Here is a 24,788-nt window from a genome sequence, read left to right as displayed (position 1 = left end):
TCCACTTGTGCTACCGTGGCATTATGACCGAAACCAGCTGCAGATAAAGGTTCTATTACCCCAAGAACCAGAGAGAACTTTGATAGCTTGCAAAGAATACCAGCGGTAGAGTACCAGCTGCATACCAAGGCCGTAACCTATACCTTTTTAAAACATGGCGATTGCAACATCCTAAGGCCTCTTGACCTGATTCCTATTCTAAGTCCGCTTGGTAAGAAATTCTACAAGTGATTAACTTCATGACCTGCTGAGCATCCGTCTCTTGAGGAATTCCAGCTATTGAACCCGCCTAAATTACCCTTTCCGGAGTGAAAACACCACCTTCAATGCTGTAACAATTACTTTTTGCTACAAGACATGAATATGACCACTTATTTTGTTTACAATCTTAAAAAATGCACTATTTTGAACTGTATCTTTCGTGTGTGTGTGTTGCGCTGGTTTTAATTTGATTGCATATGCTCCATAGTGGGTGCCAAGAAGCATGCATGCGTTCTGTTTCAAAAAAACACATTCTGGAAAAGGGTACACGGGTTTTCTTCTCTCCCAAACCTGTCTGTAACAAGAGGTGGACCCAATTTCTATGTGTAGGCCAAACGAATGAGGCAGAATCTCAATTTGGCTTTCTTCGTTCAATAAGGCTCCCAAGTGTAAACTGATATTTTACAAGAGTTGGAGGAAGAAGAGAATAATTTGGGCATATTGTTTGTTTAATATGAGAGATTTGATAGAGGTGTTCAAAATCATAAGATTTACAAAGAGAAACTGTTTCTATTAGAACACAGATGGCAAACCAGAGGACACAGATTTGCAGTGATTGGCAAAAGAGCTAAAAGCAATTTGGGGCAGCAAGGTAGCATGGTGGTTAGCATAAATGCTTCACAGCTCCAGGGTCCCAGGTTCGATTCCCGGCTGGGTCACTGTCTGTGTGGAGTCTGCACGTCCTCCCCCTGTGTGCGTGGGTTTCCTCCGGGTGCTCCGGTTTCCTCCCACAGTCCAAAGATGTGCGGGTTAGGTGGATTGGCCATGTTAAATTGCCCGTAGTGTCCTAAAAAAAAGTAAGGTTAATTGGGGGGGGGGGGTTGTTGCTGGGTTACGGGTATAGGGTGGATACGTGGGTTTGAGTAGGGTGATCATGGCTCGGCACAACATCGAGGGCCGAAGGGCCTGTTCTGTGCTGTACTGTTCTATGTTCTATGTGGGAAAAGCTTTTTAATGCAAGTGATTTCTATCTGAAAGGCAATATCTTAACTAGTGGATGTGGTGTTTTTGGATTTTGATAATCCTACATGAGAGGTTAGTGTGCAAAATTCAGGCACACGAGATTGGGGATAATATATTTTCATGGATTAAGAATTGGTTAGAAGACCAGAAACAAAATAGGAATAAATGGGTCTTTTTCGATGTGCCAGGCGGGGTCCAGTGGGGTTCCGCAGAAATCAGTGCTTGGGCTCATGTATGAGGGAATCAAATGTAATATTTCCAGGTTTTCTGATGAAATTAAACTTAATGGGTATGTGAATGGTGAGGAGAATGTTAAGAGCCTTCCGGGTGATTTAGACAAATTGAATGAGTGGGCGAATACATGGCAGATGCAGTTTATTGTGGATAAATGTGAAATTATCCACTTTGATCAGAAACAGAATGGTTGAGTATTATCTAAATGGTGATACTGGGCAATGTTGATATACAAAGGAATCTGGTTGTCCCTTGCCCACCAGTTGCAGAAAGCAAACATGCAGGTACAACAAGCAGATAGGAAGGCAGATGGCATGTTGGCCTTCACCGCAAGAGGACTTGAGTGCAGGAAAAAGGATTTCTTACTGCAGCTGTTCAGGGCCTTGGTGAGACTACATCTGGAGTATTGTGTGTTGTTTTGGTCTCTTTTTATCTAAGAAAGGATATACCTGCCATAGAGGGAGTGCATAAATGTTCACCACTGATTTCTGGGATTGCAGAATTGTTTTATTAGGAGAGATTGGGTCGACTTGCCGATACTCACAGAACTTGGAAGAATGAGACCATAGACCACAAGACTTAAGAGCAGAAGTAGGCCACTCGGCCCATCTGCTCTGCCATTCAATGACATTTTGGCTAATCTGATATAATCCTCAACTCCACATTCCTGTTTTATCCCAATAACCCTTGGCTCCCTTGTTGATTTAAAATTTGTCGGATAGCACTGCTGCCTCACGGCGCTGAGGTCCCAGGTTCAATCCCGGCTCTGGGTCACTGTCCGTGAGGAGTTTGCACATTCTCCCCGTGTCTGCGTGGGTTTTGCCACCACAACCCAAAAATGTGCAGGGTAGGTGGATTGGCCACGCTAAATTGCCCCTTAATTGGAAAAAAATAATTGGGTACACTAAATTTATTTTAAAATAAATAAATCTGTCTACTTCAGCCTTGAACATACCTAACGACCCAGCTTCTACAGCTCTGCGGTAAAGAATTCCACTGATTCACGACCCTAGGAGAAGAAATTCCTCCTCATCCCTGTCTTAAATGGGTGACTCGGTACTCTGGTCCTAGACTCTTCCACAAGAGGAAACATCCTTTCAGGATCCATCCTGTCAAGCTCCCTGAGAATCCTATATGTCTAAATGTTTAACAATAATTTTCATGTCAGTTGTGGTTCATGAGTGTGCGATCACTGTAAATAAATTGAAATTCATTGGATGGATTTGTAAAATGTTTTGGTCAAATGAGGGTGTTTTTGTACTTATCACAAGGTTTAGTATCCTCCCACTCATACTCTAGTGTCCCATTCTGAGATGAACATTCATCTGATGTCAACCTCAGTGCAACTAGACTCCAGATTCTTGTGTTGTCAGGAAGATATGTTTAAATCTTTATTAGAAGTGTATGATGGGAAAGGTTTGAACTCTTATTCCTCAAGGGACAGCAATAGTTGAGTGCAGCACATCAGCAATTATATTGTTTTTTTTATATATATTTTTATTAGAATTTTCCAATTTTAACAATTGGGCATATAAAACACACACAAACTGTCTCATTCTGTAAATATTATGTACAATTTACATGTACCGAGCTTCACTGGAGGGAGCTCTCTGCCCCCCCACCCCCCTCTCTATTCCCATGTCCCTTCCTGATAGTTCCCTGGGTTCCTTCTTTGCCTCCCCCCACCCCCATCCGGGTTCCTATCTGTTCTGTTAGATCCTATTTGCCCTCATTGGTTCCCCGCTCCCTACCTATTCGCTATTTCAAACAAATCTTGGAACAGGCTGATGAATAGCCCTCCTGCTTTGTGGAAGCTCTTGTCCGACCCTCAGGTGGTGTATTTGTTGTTCTCCAGGTGGAGAAATTCCGACGGATCTGCAGCTGTGTGGATCACCAGCCAAGCAGGATTCTCTGGTGTGCGATTAAGGAAGCAAGGGCATCGGCCCTCTTTCCCCATATGTAGTTCTGGCTGGTCTGACACCCTGAAGACTACCACTCTCTGGCATGGCTCCACCCTCACTCCCACAACCTTAGACATTGCCTCTAAGAAGGCTGTCCAGAACCCGGCAAGTCTGGGGCAGGCCCAGAACATGTGGGCATGGTTGGCCGGGCCTCCCTGGCACCTTTCGAATATATCCTCCACCTCCGGGAAGAACCTGTTCATTCGAGATCTGGCTAGGTGCACTCTGTGCACCACTTTAAACTGCATGAGGCTTAGCCTTGTGCAGGAGGAGGTGGAGTTAGCCTTACTTAGTGCTTTGCTCCAGAGTCCCCATCCTACTTCGGTGCCAAGTTCGTCCTCCCATTTCCGTCTTGCTCCGTCTAAAACTGTCCTCTCTAAAAGTTGTCCCTAAATGTCCCCACTGTTTCTCTTCCCTATATTGTCTGCATGCAGTACTTCCTGCAGCAATTTGTCTCTTGGGCCCTAGGGTATCTCGTCGTCTCCTTGTGGAGAAAGCTTTTTGTTTGTAAATGTCGGAGCTCCTGACCGTTTGGTAGCTCCAGTCTCTCTGTTAGCTCGTCCAGGATTGCGAGTCTGTTCCCCCATGTAGAAGTCCCTGATCACTAGTGTCCCCCGGTCCTGTTTCCACTTAAAACTGGCGTCTGGCATGACTGATGGGAATTTGTGGTTGCTGCAGATGGGCGCCATGGTGGACATCTTGGTTAAACTAAAGTGTTGTCTCATCTAGTTTCATGTTTTCATCGTAGCTACCACCACTAGGTTGAAAGTGTATTTTGTGAAGGAGGGATGAGAGCGCTGCAAGGCAAGGGTTCGGAAGGTCGTTCCCTTACAGGAGGAGCCCTTATCCATCCCTTCACTCTCTTGGCTGCGGCTGCCCAGTGGTAGTATTGCAAGTTTGGGAGGGCCAGGCTGCCCATGTTTCTTCTCCTTTGCAGTGTCTCCTCTGCAGTGTAGTCTTGGGGATTCTTGGATTCTTCTCTCTCCTCCTCTGCGGACAGCGGGCAGTCCACCTCTGCCGTCTTTCTACCTGAGCTATTTCCCTCGTGGCTGCCTGCTTTCTCAGCTGGTGAGCCAACAGGCGGCTAGCCTTCTGTCCATGCTCATAAAACCCCGGAGTTGGTGCACTGCCAGGAGGTGTGTTGCAGCCCCCCCCTTGCTATCATACTTCCTTCGCTAGTTTTCCCACTAGTGGGGTGGCCCCCTGCCAGGGGCTGATCTTGTCCCTGCCCCATGCCTGCTGACTATCCATTCGCTCTGTCTAGGTCTCATCCTCTCCTGCGTTCCACTGCCCTCGTGGAGAGAGACCATTGCTCGGGTCATTGGTTGCCCTCTCTCCGGGGTGGTTGGGGACCCCTTGCCTCGTGGATCTGCAGACTCGTCCACTTGCTGTTTGTGACATTTCCCTCCGCTCCTGCCATCTCTGCGGCTTCTCGAGCTCCCGTTTGCTGGCATGATGGTTCTGTTCTTTCCCTTAATTGTGGGGGAGATGCAATCGAATCTTTGGGCTACTTTTCACGAAAAGTGCCTATTTGGGTATGTTCTGGAGGAGAGCCACCTGATGTGCATCTCAGCACATCACCGTCACCGCAAGTCAGCAATGATAATTTATAGGGACTGGTTTAACACATTGGGTTAAACAGCTTGTAATGCAGAACAAGCCAGCAGCGCAGGTTCAATTCCCGTACCAGCCTCCCCGAAAAGGCACCAGAATGTGGCGACCAATGGCTTTTTGCAGTAACTTCATTGAAGCCTACTTGTGACAATAAGCCATTATTATATTATTATTAATGGCACCAGAGTTTCTTCAGTGCTAGTGTCCAAACTTGAGATACATTCTTTAGCATGAGATCCCTTGGCTGGTCTACAACTCATTAGTGGCAGTGCTTGCATTATTCGATGGTGACAGAAGCTTCAAGCTTTGTCGCACATCACTGCCATTGGACTTAAATTTCACAAAGTGAGAGCATTAGCAGGCCATCACTGACCAAAACTAAGATCATGTCTTAGCAAATCGTGAGCTCAACGCGCAAGTTTGAATGAATGCAGGACTTGTTCTCTCAATTCAGATGTCCCCTGAGATGACAGAAATGGCTTGGAGGGTGAAGGGAGATAAACTTTACTCTTCCTGGAGTCTGTTAGTTATTAAAATGCCATGAGCACATCTCTCATGTTTTCCTTCCTTTGTGTCAACAGTGTGCTCATACTGTCCCTCAGCAGTGCCTTGGACTCCTGGAGCTCCACATTTTCACCTTCTGATGAGCTCTCATCCTTTTTTAGTTCAGCCTCTGACAAGTTCTCACCTATTTGCATGGCCAGATTGTGAAGGATACTGCAATTGTGTGGGAAACCCTCTCCCGTAAATATTGCAGAGAACCACCTGAGCGGTCCAAGTAGATGAGGCACATCTTCAGAAGTCTTGTCCACTTTGAGAGAGCCTATGGAGCTGTGAACAGCATTGTACCTCTCCTCATCACGAGTTTCACAGCGGTGCCCTCAGCCAATGTTTAAGTGAATAGTCCTTATCCCCCGGCTGCCAAACCTGTAGACCTGTCCCCTCAAAACCCAGACATCTGGGAGTAGTTGAGGGTGTAGGAGTCATGCCAACTCCCAGGGTACTGTGCGCACACGTACAGGATGTGCTTGTGATGGTCACACGGTAGTTGCACGTTGATGGAATGGTAGCACCTGTGGTTTATAAACATTTTTTTAAAATTCAAAATTCCAATTATGGGAGAATTTAGTTTGGCCAATCCACTTACCCTGCCCAGGTAAATTTTTCTTTGAATCATAGAATCCCTACAGTGTGGAAGAAGGCCATTCGGCCCATTGAGTCTGCATTGACCCATTTTAATGAGTTACCCATTTACACTCCCCCATCCATCCTGCCCTATCCCCGTAACCTCATAGCCTAACCAGCACATAAAGAGGTAATTTAGCATGGCCAGTCCACTGAACCCACAAAGCTTTGAACTGTGGGAGGAAACTGGGGCACCCGGAGGAAACCTACGCAGACACTTATGGATCCTCCTCCCTCCCTGTGTCTGGCAAAGTTGGTGCACTGTAGGGATTATTATTAAGTCATGGGGTGATACCAGTGAGCAGTTGTTTTAATGAGCATTCATGAGATGCAAATAAATGCATATGGCGTTTATGCCACAGGGTAGTGGAAAAACCAACCGCCATTGGGTGAATTGCAATGTGTTTTCACGCTAGTAGTTCAGCTCCTGCTAGATTCTTGCTTGCCTGCCACCAAACTCACTGTGGGCGGGATGGAGGAAATCATCCCGAAGTGTCTGGCTAGTTGAAAGAAGTGCAATGGAATGATTATTTTCCATAAGTGTTTTTAAATTTAAAAGTTCCATGTTTCAATAATGGCCTTTTCCCCTGGTTATAGAACATAGAACGATACAGCGCAGTACAGGCCCTTCGGCCCTCGATGTTGCACCGACATGGAAAAAAACTAAAGGCCATCTAACCTACACTATGCCCTTATCATCCATATGCTTATCCAATAAATTTTTAAATGCCCTCAATGTTGGCGAGTTCACTACTGTTGCAGGTAGGGCATTCCACGGCCTCACCACTCTTTGCGTAAAATACTCACCTCTGACCTCTGTCCTATATCTATTACCCCTCAATTTAAGGCTATGTCCCCTCGTGCTAGCCACCTCCATCCGCGGGAGAAGGCTCTCGCTGTCCACCCTATCTAACCCTCTGATCATTTTGTATGCCTCTATTAAGTCACCTCTTAACCTTCCTCTCTCTAACGAAAACAACCTCAAGTCCATCAACCTTTCCTCATAAGATTTTCCCTCCATACCAGGCAACATCCTGGTAAATCTCCTCTGCACCCGTTCCAAGGCTTCCACGTCCTTCCTATAATGAGGCGACCAGAACTGTACGCAATACTCCAAATGCGGCCGTACTAGAGTTTTGTACAACTGCAACATGACCTCATGGCTCCGGAACTCAATCCCTCTACCAATAAAGGCCAACACACCATAGGCCTTCTTCACAACCCTATCAACCTGGGTGGCAACTTTCAGGGATCTATGGACATGGACACCGAGATCCCTCTGCTCATCCACACTACCAAGAATTTTACCATTAGCCAAATATTCCGCATTCCTGGTATTCTTTCCAAAGTGAATCACCTCACACTTCTCCACATTAAACGCCATTTGCCAACTCTCAGCCCAGCTCTGCAGCTTATCTATGTCCCTCTGTAACCTGCAACATCCTTCCGCACTGTCTACAACTCCACCGACTTTAGTGTCGTCTGCAAATTTACTCACCCATCCTTCTGCGCCCTCCTCTAGGTCATTTATAAAAATGACAAACAGCAACGGCCCCAGAACAGATCCTTGTGGTACGCCACTCGTAACTGAACTCCATTCTGAACATTTCCCATCAACTACCACTCTCTGTTTTCTTTCAACTAGCCAATTTCTGATCCACATCTCTAAATCACCCTCAATCCCCAGCCTCCGTATTTTCTGCAATAGCCGACCGTGGGGAACCTTATCAAACGCTTTACTGAAATCCATATACACCACATCAACTGCTCTACCCTCGTCTACCTGTTCAGTCACCTTCTCAAAGAACTCGATAAGGTTTGTGAGGCATGACCTACCCTTCACAAAACCATGCTGACTATCCCTAATCATATTATTCCTATCTAGATGATTATAAATCGTATCTTTTATAATCCTCTCCAAGACCTTACCCACCACAGACGTTAGGCTCACCGGCCTATAGTTACCGGGGTTATCTCTACTCCCCTTCTTGAACAAAGGGACCACATTTGCTATCCTCCAGTCCTCTGGCACTATTCCTGTAGCCAATGATGACCTAAAAATCAAAGCCAAAGGCTCAGCAATCTCTTCCCTGGCTTCCCAGAGAATCCTAGGATAAATCCCATCCGGCCCCGGGGACTTATCTATTTTCACCTTGTCCAGAATTGCCAACACTTCTTCCCTACGCACCTCAATGCCATCTATTCTAATAGCCTGGGTCTCAGCATTCTCCTCCACAATATTATCTTTTTCTTGAGTGAATACTGACGAAAAGTATTCATTTAGTATCTCGCTTATCTCCTCAGCCTCCACACACAACTTCCCACCACTGTCCTTGACTGGCCCTACTCTTACCCTAGTCATTCTTTTATTCCTGACATACCTATAGAAAGCTTTTGGGTTTTCCTTGATCCTACCTGCCAAAGACTTCTCATGTCCCCTCCTTGCTCGTCTCAGCTCTCTTTAGATCCTTCCTCGCTTCCTTGTAACTATCAAACGCCCCAACTGAAACTTCATGCCTCATCTTCACATAGGCCTCCTTCTTCCTCTTAACAAGAGATTCCACTTCTTTGGTAAACCACAGTTCCCTCGCTCGACCCTTTCCTCCCTGCCTGACTGGTACGTACTTATCAAGAACATGCAATAGCTGTTCCTTGAACAAGCTCCACATATCCAGTGTGCCCAACCCTTGCAGCCTACTTCTCCAACCAACACATCCTAAGTCATGTCTAATGGCATCATAATTGCCCTTCCCCAGCTATAACTCTTGCCCTGCGGGGTATACTTATCCCTTTACCATCACTAACGTAAAGGTCACCGAATTGTGGTCACAGTTTCCAAAGTGCTCACCTACCTCCAGGTCTAACACCTGGCCTGGTTCATTACCCAAAACCAAATCCAATGTGGCCTCGCCTCTTGTTGGCCTGTCAACATATTGTGTCAGGAAACCCTCCTGCACACATTGTACAAAGAATGACCCATCTAATGTACTCTAACTATATCTTTTCCAGTCAATATTTGGAAAGTTAAAGTCTCCCATAACAACTACCCTGTTACTTTTGCTCTTTTCCAGAATTATCTTCGCCATCCTTTCCTCTACATCCCTAGAACTATTAGGTGGCCTATAGAAAACTCCCAACAGGGTGACCTCTCCTTTCCTGTTTCTAACCTCAGCCCATACTACCTCAGAAGAAGAGTCCCCATCTAGCATCCTTTCCGCCACCGTAATACTGTCCTTGACTAGCAGCGCCACACCTCCCCCTCTTTTGCCCCCTTCTCTGAGCTTACTAAAACACCTAAACCCCGGAACCTGCAACAACCATTCCTGTCCCTGCTCTATCCATGTCTCTGAAATGGCCACAACATCGAAGTCCCAGGTACCAACCCATGCTGCCAGTTCCCCTACCTTATTTCGTATACTCCTGGCATTGAAGTAGACACATTTCAAATCACCTACCTGAACACTGGCACCCTCCTGCGAAGTCAAATCTGTGCTCCTGACCTCTATACTCTCAATCCCCTGTACCCCAAAACTACAATCCAGGTTCCCATGCCCCTGCTGAATTAGTTTAAACCCCCCCCAAAGAGCACTAACAAATCTCCCCCCCCAGGATATTGGTGCCCCTCAGGTTCAGATGTAGACCATCCTGTCTATAGAGGTCCCACCTTCCCCAGAAAGAGCCCCAGTTATCCAGAAATCTGAATCCCTCCCGCCTGCACCATCCCTGTAGCCACGTGTTTAATTGCTCTCTCTCCCTATTCATCTTGGGGTTCATCTTTTGAAGTTACTGAGGCTGGGCTACAGAAACATGCTGTGAAGTAAAAGTTCCCACCTTTTTCAATATCCATTAATGTTAACCGGTCAAATGTGTTCGGAACCATGGCTCAGTTGCACAATGTTGTGTTGTGCCTCGCCTCAGTCTTTTTTAAAAATAAATTTAGAGTACCCAATTAATTTTTTCCAATTAAGAGAAAATTTAGTATGGCCAATCCATCTACCCTGCACATCTTTGGGTTGTGGGGCCAATACCACGCAAACACTGGGTGTATGTGCAAACTTCACACTGACGGTGACCTAGAGCCGGGATCAAACCTGGGACCTCGGCGCCATGAGACAGCAGTGCTAACCACTGCACCACCGTCCTGTCCTGTCCTTGCCTCAGACTTGACGAAACGTGGCAGTGCTGTTCACAAATTAGCTTGAGTTCTAACTTTTTTCATTTGTTAATCTAACTACCAATATTATTTTAATGTGTAGAGCACTAATAATTCTTTCCAGCATAAGCACCATTGTAATTTTGTCATTTGTGCTTTAAAGTAGAATTTGACAAATGTAATAGAAAATATTATTAGTCATGGGCTCTCGGGATTTAAATGATTAATGCCAAAAACCTGTTGCAGGCTTTAAAGGAGTAGAATTAGAGTTTGTTAGGCATTCATCAACAGAAACGTTCCATGTACACAGAATCAGAATAGTACCACATGATGATGACCAGTACAGCTGTCCAAATAGCAGAATTTTCCTTCATTGAATAGATCTAAGTATAACATATTTAACACAGAATTAGCCTCAAAAACACCCAATTGTGAAAAACTATTATTTCATTAAAAAGGACGAAACAATTAGTTATGGATTTATCTATATGGATTCTAACAGATTTGAAAACACTGGGTGTATGTGCAAACATTCTTGTTGACGGAGAAACATGAGGGTGATAGATCTACCCATGCGGTTTTAGTAGCACTTTGCGATTAATAGAACTCAGTAGAAATTGAAGTGAAAACTCAGGTGCAAATAAGAATTGTTTTATTTGTCGTCTTTTGATTACAATTGAAAGTCATTTAAAAGGCAATTCGTAAACATTTGAAAACTTTCAAAGTATCACAAATGATTTTCTTGCTTAGGCAAACAGCTCGCAATAACTTTAGAAGTCAAAAGTCTGAAAATGAAATATGAAGACAGGGAGACAGTGAATAGTTCAGGATTCGATTCCCAGATTGGGTCGCTGTCTGTGTGGGGTCTGCGCGTTCTCCCCGTGTCTGCATGGGTTTCCTCCGGGTGCTCCGGTTTCCTCCAGCGGTCCAAAGATGTGCAGGTTGCGGTGGATTATCCATGCTAAATTGCCCTTAGTGTCCAAAATTGCCCTTAGTGTTGGGTGGGGTTACTGGGTTAGGGGATAGGGTGGAGGTGTGGGCTTGGATAGGGTGCTCTTTCCAAGAGCTGGTGCAGACTCGATGGGCCGAATGGTCGTCTTCTGCACTGTAAGTTTTATGAAATCAAAGTATAGATGATTCACGAGAGAGAGAAAGAAATCCAGCTAAAAATTGCCAACCAAAACTTCACAGATATGTTGTATCATATCTGTCTTTAGCCATCTAATTACACCCCAATATAATCCTAATTGCTTTGGGTTAGACTCAAACACATCTGATTTGACGGCAAACCGTCCATCTTTAATTTGCACCATTAGTTTTAATTGTTTGGTGTTTACATACTTGTGTATGTTAAGGAATGCGATATTGTGCTGTTATCGTGACCAGCTTGAACTGGTCTTTTGCTGACTTAACTGTTATAACAGTAGAGCCTTCATGTTACTGTGTCGTTGCTATGCTGTTGCTATGGAGCCTGCCCTGTCCTTGGACACTGTCTTGAAAAATGTATTCATTAGTTCAGTTAAAGTGTTTGTTTTAATCTCTACTGCTTTTGCATGTATCAGGTTCTTTTGTGTTTCTGTTGTTTTTATGTTGTACTGTCTTGCTAGAATAATGGAACTTAGTAAAGTGAATTATGCTGTTTTGTAAACTGTATGTTTTGAGATGACCTGAGGTTATGAGTGTTGAAATCCTAAATGGGTAAAACTGGGGCTTAATAGCTGTCTTTTACCTATCAGGTGTATTGGGAAATAGTTGATTTCTACAGAGGGGCAGGCTTCTCTGTCCTGCCAGCCACGTTTTCCGGCACGGCATGCCCCCGCCGACGCGGGATTCTCCATTCCCGCAGCCGGCAAATGGGGTTTCCCATTGTGGGCCACCCCCACGCCATCAAGAAACCTTGCGGGCATGGGTGCGCTGCTGGCAGGGCGCAGGATCCTGCCTACGGTGAATCCTGCAGGTGATCTCTGTCACCCTCTGTTTCCACTGCAACTTGTCATGAAAAAGCAGGAGATGTAATACCTCCTCTCCTCACTAGCCAAGGTCCGAGATGAAGCAGCAAATTATGCGTACTTTCAATTAAGTGTACTGCCTTCACTGCAATATGATGGCCTCTACATTGGAGAGATCAAATACAGACTGGATGACCACTTTGCAGAAGACCTCCGTCCAGTTGTGCAAGTGCAGCCCTGAGCTTCTGGTTGCCTGTCATTTTAATTCTCTACCTTGCTCTCACGCAGGCATCTCTGTCTTTGGTCTGCTGCACTGTTCCAGTAAGTCTGAGGAATAATACCTCATCTTTCGATTAGGCACTTTAAAACCTTCGAACTCAATGAGGAGTTCAACAATTTCAGACCAAAAACTCTATTCCCAGTTTTATTTTTTGTTTTTCTTTGCATGTTTTCGTTTTTCTCCTATTTTGACTTTCAGACAACAGCACATCAGTAAGTGTATATTTTACTTTTTTGTTTCCTTTCTTGTCACACCAGTATTCCCTTTTATCCTCCAGTCTGTCCTGTCTTCCCCCTTATCAATGACCTTTCTTCTGTCCATGTCCCATCCATACCTTTCTCAAAACCGCCATCTCTAATTTTTTCCAATTCTGTTGAAAGGTCATCGACCTTTTTTCTTCTTTCAAGGGATGTGGGTTATGTTTAATTATGTAACATGGTTGTTTGATCACACTTCTGTGAAGCACTTTGGGATTTTTAAAATTAAATTTCAGGTGTCATCTAAATGTAAGCTTTTGTTGAACTGTTACTTTTAGTGGTAAATAGATGACTAAATATGTTTGATATAATTACAGGTAATATTGCAGGTAACCGTGGCGGTGGAGCTGGAGGGAATGTGCAGGCCTGGCAGTTTCCGGGAGGGCTCCCTGGAATAACATATTGCAACCAAGGTTGTGCCAACTCCTGGCTAGCTGATAAGTTTTGTGATCAAGCTTGTAATGTCCTAGCATGTGGGTTTGACGCTGGTGATTGTGGTGAAGGTAAGCATGAGCTCCAATTTCTTTTCCACATTTTGTCTGTTTTAATATGAACCTAGATTGTTGCACGTTAGTTAGTTGAAGTCAGATTTTCACTTTGTACAAAGCCCCATCTTAATATGACCTGCAAATATCCCCTGAATCATATTTGATACTTCTGATGTGAGCGTTGTATAACATCCAAATAATATTCTTGCATATACTTTGTTTATATTACCAGTGTGATGCTTCTTACTCCACATTTGTTGCACTTTGAACAGGAAGCAATGAACCAGTGCCACAACCATGATGTAATCTGTTTGAGAAAGGACAGGATAATCAGGATGTGCTAAGTGCATTTTCCCTCTACCTGGCAGTTCTGATGATAGCTGACAGATTCAGTGGGTTTGCTTTTGGAATTATCAAGAAATTAAACATCAGATGCTCTGTTGAACCTTTCTTTTTTAAACCAGCAAAAGGCACCATGTGGGTAATTTTGTGGATGTGTATTTGTAAGGATGAGTTAACTTTATAGAAAAATCTACATTTATATTTCATCACATCATCAGCCAAGGAATTACTTCAAAAGTACAATCACTGTTATGCAGGGAACCAATTTGCACATAGCAAGCTTCTAATTTATAGAATTATTTTATGGGATGCGAGCATTGCTGAATTGGCAAGCATTCGTTACCCATCACTGACACTTGAGAAGGTGGTGAGCCACCTTTTGAAGAACTACAGTTCATATGGTACATGTACACCCACAGTGCTGTTAGTAAGGGAGATAAATGAATGCAAAGCTAATTGTTTTTGAATTAAGATTCAAAGGTATAATAGAAAAACAACTGGAAACTGACAGTATAATCAAGAATTGTCAGCACTGATTTAAAAACGGATGGTCAAGCTTGCGCAATCTCGTATTTGAAGCAATAGAAAGGGTGAACAGGGGGAATTCAGTAGGCATAATATTTTTGGATTTCCAAATAAGCTTTTAAAAAGTACTGCATAGTAAATTCATGACTAAGGGTCAAAACATCTTCCGGCACAAATGCAATGAGGCATCATGGGTCATAAAGATTGAGGAACTTTAAGTTAGTACGAATTGAGAAATTAATGGCACCAAATGTTGACAAATCTCCTGGACCTGATGGCCTGCATCATAGGATTTTGAAATAGCTACAGAGATAGTGGATGCATTGGTTTTGATCTTCTAGAATTCCCTGGATTTTATAATGAGTCTCATGGATTGGAAGGTGGCAAACATAACCCTGCTTTTTGAGAACTGAGGAAGATAAAGTGGTGATAAAATGGCCAGTTAATCTGACCCCAATAGCAAGGAAAAATGTTAAAATCTATTATCAGGGCCTATTAACAGGGCACATAGAAAATCATTTTCATGAGACTTCCAGTGGTGGCGATGTGCTGAGCAGTCTCATGAAAGTGGCTCCCCCTTGGTAACTTCGATTTAGGCTCTTTTAACCCGTAAATCAGATACTAAAATAACAAAAAGAAAACCCCGCCCGCACCCTAAACCAGCTACCATCCGAGGAAATGCCTTCAAAACCAGCTATGGAGCCAGAAAAATAGCAAGAGTGAAAGCCAGGAGAGGACGATCCAGACCTTGAAGCGAATAGAGACAAAGAACGAAGCGGAGCAGAACATGGCGGACCGAGCAGGATCGCGAACGCCAGCCCACCCACCGACAGAACACTGGATGGAGCTTCTTTCAACAGAACTCCAGAAGCACAGGGACTCCATTAAGGAGAACATTATGTCGGCTAAGAGGACGGCCATAGAAATTACTTTGGCCCCCTTCAAAGAAGCACTGGAAAGAGTGTAGCGGAGACTGGAGACCCAGGAGGCGACAGTGCAGGACCTGGAGAAAGCGGCCACCGACCAGAACGAACAGATCGCATCGGAGGTGGTAAGGTTGGTAACAACCCAGAGAGTATTGAAGGGGAAGGTGGAAGACCAGGAGCACTGGTCCCGGCTCCAGAATCTAAGAATTGTCTGGTTACCTGAGGGCAGGAACCCAATGGGAGTACGTCGCGTAGATGCTTGGGAAGCTGGTCAAAGGGGATGGCTTCGCCAAATCTCCAGAGGTAGTCCGAACCCACAGGTCGCTCCAGCAAAAGCCCAAAGCAGAAGAACCACCGGGTGTGATCATAGCGAAGTTCCAAGACAAAGAGAAGGTGCTGAGCTGGGCGAGGAGCACATGGTCGTGTTGATGAGAAGGGGGACACAATCTGCATTTGCCAATATATTGTGGCCGACCTGGCCAGGCGCCGGGCTGAGTTTAATGGGGCCAAGGCAACTTTATTCAGAAATAAGGTGCAGTTTGGAATGCTGTACCTGACGAGACACTGGGTAATCTATGGCAAGAAAGAACCATATTTTAACACACCAGAGGATGACGTGTTTATCCAGAAAAACAGGCTGGGAAGACAGCAGTAATGGATATCTAAGAACTATTAATTGTAATCTTCCATTTTCTGGACTGAACATTTGCACGACTTGGAAAGGGGAAGGAGGGGTAGAATGCTTGTTACAACAGATTGCACGTGGAGACTACTGGGACAAAGAAGACAACTGTGGCCACCTTGGATGGCCCAGAAACAAAGGGCAACACGAGCATGCAGGGGCATGTCCGTGTGGTAAATGTGGCTGACCCTGCAAGGAGGGAGGGGATGGACAGAAACTCCCCCATTAGAATAGTCACTTGGATCGTCATGGGACTCTAAGGCCAGTGAAAAGATCTAGAGTCTTCACCCATCTACAAAACCTGTGGGCCGACATAGTCTTCCTCCAAGAGATGCACCTGAGAGAGAAGGACTGACTGAGGGTAAGAAAGCGCTGGATTGGACAGACCTACCAAGCTTGGTTCGGTATGAGGGCAAGGAGTGGCCATGTTGTTTGGTAAAAGGATAGCTGTTTAGCGACAAATACGGCAACGGACACGGGGTGGGGGGGGTATGCAGTGGTCAGCGGTGTCCTGGAAGGGGCACCGGTAGTACTAGTGAATATATGCTCTTAACTGGGATGACGCAGACTTCATTAGAAAAAAATGGCAGAAATCCCCGACCTAGAATACCACCAACTCATCAATGGGCAAGACTTCAACTGTGTACGGGACTCAAGGATGTCCAAATCAGGGAAACAATTGACGATGGCAAGGGAACTGAACGCTTTTATGGAGCAGATGAGGGGAGTGGCCCTTTGAGGGTATAACCACCCGAGTTCACAAAGTATGCTCTCGTGTTGCCTTTTTTGTAGTGGGTAAGTCATTACTTCCAGGGATAGTAGGGACAGAATATTCTGCAATAGGAATATCGGACCGCACTCCACACAACAAGGATGGATTTGGAGATGGGCCGAGCCCAGCGTTCCCCATGGAGGCTGGACACAGCCCTCCTTGTCGACAAGGCGTTCTGCGAAAGAACGACACAGGCCATCGACTGATACATGTCCTGCAACCAGAATGGGGAGGTCTACCTTCCACATTCTGGGAGACACTGAAGGCGGTGACTAAGAGGAAATAATAGGATAATAAGGAGCGGGCGGTTAGGCAACAGCAGATTGACTCCATGTTGTAAGTAGATCGGCAATACTTCATGGCCCCTGTTTGTGGAACTACTGGTGGAGAGAAAAAAGCTACAACTGGAATTTGAACTGTTCTCTACCGGGAAAGCAGTATACCAACTCTGCCAGGCACTTTTATGAACACTGAGATGAGGCCAGCTGCCTGCTGGCTTACCAGCTGAGGAAGCAGACAGCTACGAGGGAGATATCACTGGTGAAGGACAGGAATGGTAAGCTAGTCACAGCCCCAGATAAGATCAATAAGGCCTTGCGACCTTTTATCGGGAGCTGTATACCACCGAGCTGCCTGATGACGACTCAAATGACCAGTCGGTTTCTCAATTGGCTGGACCAGCTGTGGAGGAGGAAACGGGGCAGGAACTGGAAGCATGACTAGAACTGGGGAAGTCATGGGAACGCATCAAGAGTGATGAGCCTGTGGAATTCATTACCACAGGTAGTAGTTGATGCGAAAACTTTGAATATATTCAAGAGGCGGCTGAATATGGCAATTGGGGAGAATGGGATCAAAGGCTATAGGGAGAAAGTAGGATTAGGCTATTGAGTTGGATGATCAGCCATGATCGTGATGAGTGGCGGAGCAGGCTCAAGGGGTCAAAAGATGTCCTGCTCCTATCTTCTGTGTATCTATATATCAACTCCATGCAGTCGGGGAAGGCACTGGGTCCAGATGGATTCCTGGTGGATGTCTATAAAACATTTGCAGCAGCACTGGCTCCACACCTGTGGGAGATATTCAATGACTCTCGAGAGAATCCAGCTGCTCACACTGGCACAGGCCTCTATATCACTGATCCCTAAAAAAGACAAAGACCCAATGGAGTGCAGTTCATACCGACCCATCTCACTCCTAAACACGGACTCCAAAGTCCTGGTGAGGCGACTGAAGAGTTGCGTGCCAGAGGTAGTCACAGAGGGTCAAGCAAATCTGTTGGAGCAGTTAAAGAGGGACCTGCGGAGGTGGGACTCGCTCCCACTTTTCCTGGCAGGGAGAATGCAGACTAAAAATGAACGTGCTGCCGAGGTTCCACTTCCTGATCTTCACCCCCAAGGCCTCCTTCACCAAAATAGACAAATTAATCATGGTGTTTGAGTGGGGAGAGGGAAGAACCTTAGGATCCGCAACAGTGCCCCATGGAGAAGGAACAATATGGGGAGCTTGGCCCTTCCGAACCTCTTATTCTACCACTGAACAGCTAACGCGGAAAGAGTACCGGGGTGGATCAAAGAGCTGGCAGCGGAATGGGTAAGGAACTGATGATGGAAAAAGACAAGGAGGGGGCAGAGGGTACGGGAGGATAGGAGAAGAGGAGGAGAGAGACACCAACCAGAATATGGGATAAGCAGAGCAGAGGAACCAGAGGGAACCAACAGCAAGGAAGCAAATGGGTGCAATGACAGCAAAACCAAGGCACAACCAAGTGGCAAAAAGTCCCTGGTGTATTTTATACCAGGAGGCAACTTGTACATAATTAATACAGTACGGTTGTGGTTGCCAATCACCGGGGGAGGGGGGGGAGGGGGCGGTGTTACCTTTATACGCGCACCTGTTTATTTTTGTTTATGTTTCTTTCGTATTCCCATTTCGTAGATTCCTTTTGCTTTTTGTGAGACGTTCCTAGAAATGTTGTTACAATTGAATGCAAAATCAATAAAAAATATTTAAGAAAAAAAAAGAATCAGTTTCATTAGGCGGAGTCAACATGCATTTATGAAATTGTATTTGCCAAATCTTTAGGATTTTTTGTGGTTGTAACTGGCAGATATGAAGAATCAGTGATTGTACTATAATTGGATTTTTGAATGTTTGAAGTGTTGTATGGATGATAAGGGAATAGTGTAGATGGGCTTTAGAATGGTTTCACAGGTTGGCGCAACATCGAGGACCGAAGGGCCTGTACTGCGCTGTAATGTTCTATGTTCTAAAACTGGGGCTTGTGATTGGGAGTAATATGGTAGCATAGTAAGAGGATTGAATAATGAGCAGGATTGAAAAACAGAGTAGGAATAAATGGGTCATTTTCAGATTCCAGTCTATAACTTGCAGGCTACCACAAGAATCAGTGCTTGGCCCTCGGCTATTTACAGTCAGTATCAATGACTTGTATGAGGAGACCGAATATATTTGATGGCAATACAAAATTAGTTGGGAATGTAACCTGTGAGGATGCAAACCATTCAGTTAGGTTAAGGTGTGTCAAGTTTGTGGCAACTGGAATATAATGTAAGGATATATGGAATTGTTCACTTCATAAAAATAGAATACGTTTTAAATAGTGAGAAATTGGAAAATGTCAGTATTCAAATCAACTTGCATGTCCTTGTACACAAATCACAAAATCAACATACAGGTGCAGCAAGCAATTGGAAAACTTTTTGTATGTTAGTCTTTTTGCAAATGGGTCAGAGTAGGAGAGTAAAGAAATCATACTTCAATTGTATAGGGCTTTGGTGAGACCACACCTCCAATACTATGTGCAGTTTTGTCACATTACCTCAGGAAGGGTATACTTTCATTAAGGGAATGAGACAAAGTTTCACGAGACAGATTGCAGGGATGAGGGGATTGTCTTATGAGGTAAAACTGAATTGACTAGGCCTACATTCCCTACAATTTAGATGAATGAGGCGGCCTTATTGAAACATAAAAAATTCTTAAGGGGCGTGACAGGGTGGATACTGGGAGGATGTTTCCCTTGGTTGGGGAGTCTAAAGTTTGGGGTTTACAGCCTCAATACGAGGATGGCCATTTAGGAATGAGATGAAGTAAACTTTTCTCTCAAAGGATTGTGAGCCTTAGAATTCTGTATCCCAGAGTCAGTTATGTATCTTCAGCCATTGAGTATCTTCAAGATAGATCAATAGATCTTTAACAATCAAGTGTTCTGGGTTAATTTGAGTAGATGGAATTGATCAGCCACAACCTTATTAAATTGTGGACGAGGTTCCTCCTCGTTTCTTATGCTGTGATGAACATGTGGAGTCAAAGGATGAGTAGAAGCAGGATCAGAGTTAAAAGTAGTTACTCAGACTGGTAGTGTTGGAAAGTAATTTTCTACAAGCATTGTTGATGAGACCAAATTGGGGAGGTAGTTGCAGAGCTGTATTTCAACAAAATAGAGGAAGACATTAATAAACTTGGAGAGTGTAGATAAGTGTAAAGTGATACATTTTGCTGGGAGGTTTGCTTGGAAAGTGTTGAAGTGCCATTGAGAAACAGATCACTAAAATAATAATAATCTTCATTGTCACAAGTAGGCTTATATTAACACTGCAATGAAATTACTGTGAAAAGTCCCTAGTCGCCACATTTCAGCACCTGTTCGGGTACACGGAGGAAGAATTTAGAGTGTCCAAATTACCTAACAGCACGTCTTTCGGGAGCAAATCGAAGCACCAGGAGGAAACACACTCAGATATAGAGAAAGTGTGCAGACTCTGCGCAGACAGTGACACAAGCCAGGAATTGAACCTGGGACCCTGGCGCTGTGAAGCAACAGTGCTAACCACTGCTACCATGCCACCCTTTAAAAAAAAAAAAATCTTTATTGTCACAAGTAGTCTTGCATTAACGCTGCAATGAAGTTACAGTGCAAAATGCCAACGGTATGCTTGTTAAGACCAAAAAAACAGACATAGCCAATGGGGTTTATTTTTGGATATAGAATTGAAAAGCAGAAGTTTTGTCAAATTTAAGTAGACCCTTGACTGAAACACACATCGAGTCCTGTTCTGATCTCTGACCAATGGAAGCATGTTAGATATATGTTGCATCTCCATGAATGATACCAGAACTGAAGTTATATCTATCAAAAAAAGAGATAATGCTGGGATTTCTCTTTTCAAAAAGGGGGACGAATGATAGATGGCCTGATCGGGATCTTTAGAGGTAGAAAAGTTGTTTCAATTTACGGAATAGACCAGGGCGAGATATGCAAGATAATAAACCAAAGAGGGAATTTGGGAGAAACTCCCAAATGGCAGGATTTCCCATCGCGTTGTTCCTGAGCCCTTCCTGATGACCACATCAGCTCCCGGAAAGGTGAGAACCTGATTTGAATTAATTTGAAACCATTTCAGTCCATTAATCAGGTTATAGTCAGTCGCTCCTTCAGACTTCATTGAAGTTTCCCGTTCACCAGCGTGGTCATGCAGACGCAATTCAATACTTTTTAAAACGCCATGACCTCTGAGAGGGAAGCAGGAGGTGACCACCACTGGCTCCACCTAGAACCAGTGTACAAGGGACCGTATTTGTTGGCCAGCTGTGGAGGGGGCAGGTGCAAGGATGTGGTGAGATGGGAGGAAGGTAGATGTTGGGGTGAGAGGGCTCCACCACCCAAGTTGGAGGTCGCAGCTAATGTGTTGTCCTGAAGCCTTCAGCCTGTCTGTTTTAGAAAGTGTTCACAACCCAGGAGTAGTGCTGGGCTGGTTGGCAAGCACTTAAATTAGCAGTGGCTGCCCAGGCACCTTGTACAAAGGCAAGACCGAATTGAGATTTTGGGATGACAGCTTGATTATGAATGGCGTGTATTAGTGTAGTCAATCTCAGCTACATAGATTAATTGTGCCCTCTAACATTGCATGCTCATCAAACTAATTGGCCATCATGAGTTAAGCCTGAACAATGTCGGCTGCCAAACACGTTTTTCAAGGTTCATAGTGTGGGTGCAAAGGATCAAGAGAGGATGTGAGCGTACAATATCTGGAATCCTGGGCCTGCCATAGAGGAAGCTATAGCCCTCAATGTAGGCAAAGGCATCCAGCTGACCGAACAATGTGAGGGATGGTCGACCATTGAATCAACCTGGCAGAGGTTCCTTTGATGGGGCAGCACAGTGGTTTGCATTGATGCCTCACCGCACCAAGAACCTGGGTTCGATGCCAGCCCCAGGTCACTGTCCGTGTGGAGTTTGCACATTCTCACTGTGTCTGCGTGGGTCTCATCCCCACACCCCAAAGATGTACAAGGTAGATGGATTGACCATGCTAAATTGGCCCTTAATTGGAAAAAAAAAGATTGGGCACTTTAAATGATTTTTAAAAAAAAGAAGCTCCTGTGATGTAAGTATTAAGGGAGCGAACAACCAGATGCAAGGTCATAGACAACTCTGAAGGGGTGAGACAATTGACCGGGGCCAGTAAAGCGATGATGATTGAAGGTCATCAGACATTTGAGTGAGCGTTGACTGCAATAGAAGGTTTAGGAATGACTAATTCCAGTACCAAGATGACAAGAAGAGTTAGGAAAATCTGAACACAACTGGATGGATCCAATCTGATTGTGTGTCTCTTATCCCTCTGAGTTCTGAGAGAGCTTATTATGGAGCCAACGGAGCTGATGATCCTACTCATCACAGCGCTGGCAGTGCACAGACTCCGCACCCAGGGAGAACCCAGTGCCAGGAGGCTGTGAGGACACAGGGCAGGCTCACTGGCTGGCAGCATTTCAGTCCAAACAAGGTGCTCAAAAGTGAAGTCTAAGGAGACAAAGTTTACAGGACATTGGTGTCCTTCATGGAGCTGCCTGATGACATGTGCCACAGGAAACTCTGCCTCACAGACGGAAGAAGGGAGACAGTGCGACCTTCTTTCAAACTTGGTGCCTGTCGGAGGAGGAGGGCACCCCCTCCCTATGGCCACAAAGGCCAAGGACGGCCTCTACTATGCCACGGGATCATTCCATGGCTCAGCGGGGGACCTTTGTGGCATATCACAAGCATTTGCCCACACATAGATACATGATGTCAAGGACAAACTCTATGACAGGGCCTCTGATTATATATTTTTTTCAAAAATATTTTTATTCTCCATTTTCACATTTTCTTTAGAATTTACACCCACCAACAAACAGTAAATGGTAACGAATGCAATGTCAATCCCCCGACCAACAACAACGATCCCATCCTCCCACCAACCCCCCAAACAACAACCCACCTGGCAATAAAAGCATCAAATAAAACTAAACCTCCCAAGGAGGAAAAAAGAAAAAGGAATCCAGAATCGCCCCTGGTCACCGTTGACATATATACCCCAAACCCCCCCCAAATATTCAATGGCATCCAATCCCCGAAAGAGTACCGTGAATGGCACCCATGAATTGTAGACACTCCCCCACTCTCCCTCCCAGACTCCTCCCCTCCACTTCCTCTTGTAAACTCCTTCCCCCAACCACGGTTCCTTCCCCCAACTTTTCATCCCGGCTAGATTTACTGAAACCTGTTCTACCAGGCTCCAATGGCTGCAGCCTCTCCCCCCACCTCACTCCTGTTCATTGGCTGGCTTAAACCGGCCAGCATGGAGGCCCCCGCCCGGGTCTCCTTCCACTTGCCCGGTCCCAGGAAAACCAAGAAATCCCCTTTAGCACAACCCAGCATATACACCCAAGCCCCAAAGAACCATCATTGCAAATGAAAGTCCCAACTCTTCCCTTGTCCAAATATACAGCGGCGACTCATTTAATACATACACCAACACGCAGTGAAAAAATAAAGTTATATGAGGCTACATCGGTACACGACCCACTCTCAGTTCCATTTCTCAATTCTGCCACAGTCCTTCTACCTTCACAAACTCCTCTGCCGCTTCCGCTGTCCCAAAATAAAAGTCCTTTGATTTGTAGGTCACCCTCAACTTAGCAGGATATACTATGCCACACTGCACCTTGCTCATGTACAGTGCTCTCTTCACCCGGCTGAAGACAGCCTGCCTCCTCGCCAGCTCCACCGTAAAGTCCTGGTGTATGCATATACCAGCTTCAGCCCACTGTACCACCCGCTTCTGCTTTGCCCAGCACAGGACCTTCTCCTTCACGCTGTACCTACGGAAACAGAGTTACTACTCTTGGCGGCTCACTCATCTTTGGTATAGGCCTCCACAACCTATGAGACCGATCCAGTTCATATCGCGAGTGATCGTCCCCCTCCCCCAATAGCTCCGCCAACATCGTGGCCAAATAGTCCGTCGGCCTCTGGCCTTCCACCCCTTCGGGTAGATCCACGATCCTCCGATTCTGCCGCCTGGATCTGTTTTCCAGGTCTTCCATTTTGGCTCCCAGATCCTTGTTGGTCTCTGTCACCTTCCGCAACCCCTTCCCCATCAAGGTGAGTTGATCACTGTGCTGCGATAATGCCTCTTTCACTTCTTTCGGTGTTTCACCTTGCTCCACACCTCCGCTGCTGCGCTTGATACCGCCGTCCTCACCAGGGCATTCACCTCCTCCACCAGCACTTTCAATACCGCCCCCATTTCCTTCATCGCTTCCATGTGCTTTGTGAACTGTTTTTCAAGTTCCACAACTATCACTTTAGTCATTTCTTCTGCTGCGAACGATGCGGCCTCTCCTGGTGCTCCAGCCTCCACTTTCCTTACAGTTCCTGCGCTGACTTTTCCACTCACTGACGGACTTCCATTAACCCCTTTTTCACAGCCGTTTTTTTCCCAAGCTTGTCATTTCTCCTCCCTGTGCCTTCATACAGCTTTTTCAGCCTCCGTTGCCCCTGAGACCGGGCGTTAAAACCCCTACCGGGCTACCTCCCGCCCGCTGTCACCGGAAGTCTGCCTCTGATTATATTAATTTCACCCTAAACCAGGTCCATCAGTGTGAGAGGGCTGCGGGATTCATTACTATCGCTGGAATGCGTGCATGATAGTTTCGTTCTTGGGCATTTTCAAATATGTGGGATTTTGTTTTTTGATTCGTTCATGGGAAGTGGGAGTCCCTGGCTGGACGAACATTTATTGCGCATCCCAGCAGGAATTTAAGAGTCAACCACATTCATAGAATCATAGAATTTACAGTGCAGAAGGGGGCCAACCGGCCCATTGAGTCTGCACCGGCCCTTGGAAA

The 24,788-nt window shown here is 45.3% G+C and overlaps 1 protein-coding gene across 2 annotated transcripts in view; it reads left to right on the top strand.

Annotated features, from left to right (window-relative positions):
- Positions 1–24,788, top strand: part of gnptab (N-acetylglucosamine-1-phosphate transferase subunits alpha and beta) — a 139,241-nt gene that overhangs the window by 67,425 nt on the left and 47,028 nt on the right. For both annotated transcript variants that reach the window (XM_038780170.1, XM_038780171.1), the window contains one exon: positions 13,175–13,360. In XM_038780170.1, the coding sequence (XP_038636098.1) occupies positions 13,175–13,360 (186 nt within the window). The remainder of the gene's footprint in view (positions 1–13,174; positions 13,361–24,788) is intronic.

This window comes from Scyliorhinus canicula, chromosome 20 (genome assembly GCF_902713615.1).
Source record: "Scyliorhinus canicula chromosome 20, sScyCan1.1, whole genome shotgun sequence".
NCBI classification, from domain to species: Eukaryota; Metazoa; Chordata; class Chondrichthyes; order Carcharhiniformes; family Scyliorhinidae; genus Scyliorhinus; species Scyliorhinus canicula.
The sequence above is the reverse complement of the archived record's forward strand: the minus strand, read 5'-3'. Positions and strand labels throughout refer to the sequence as shown.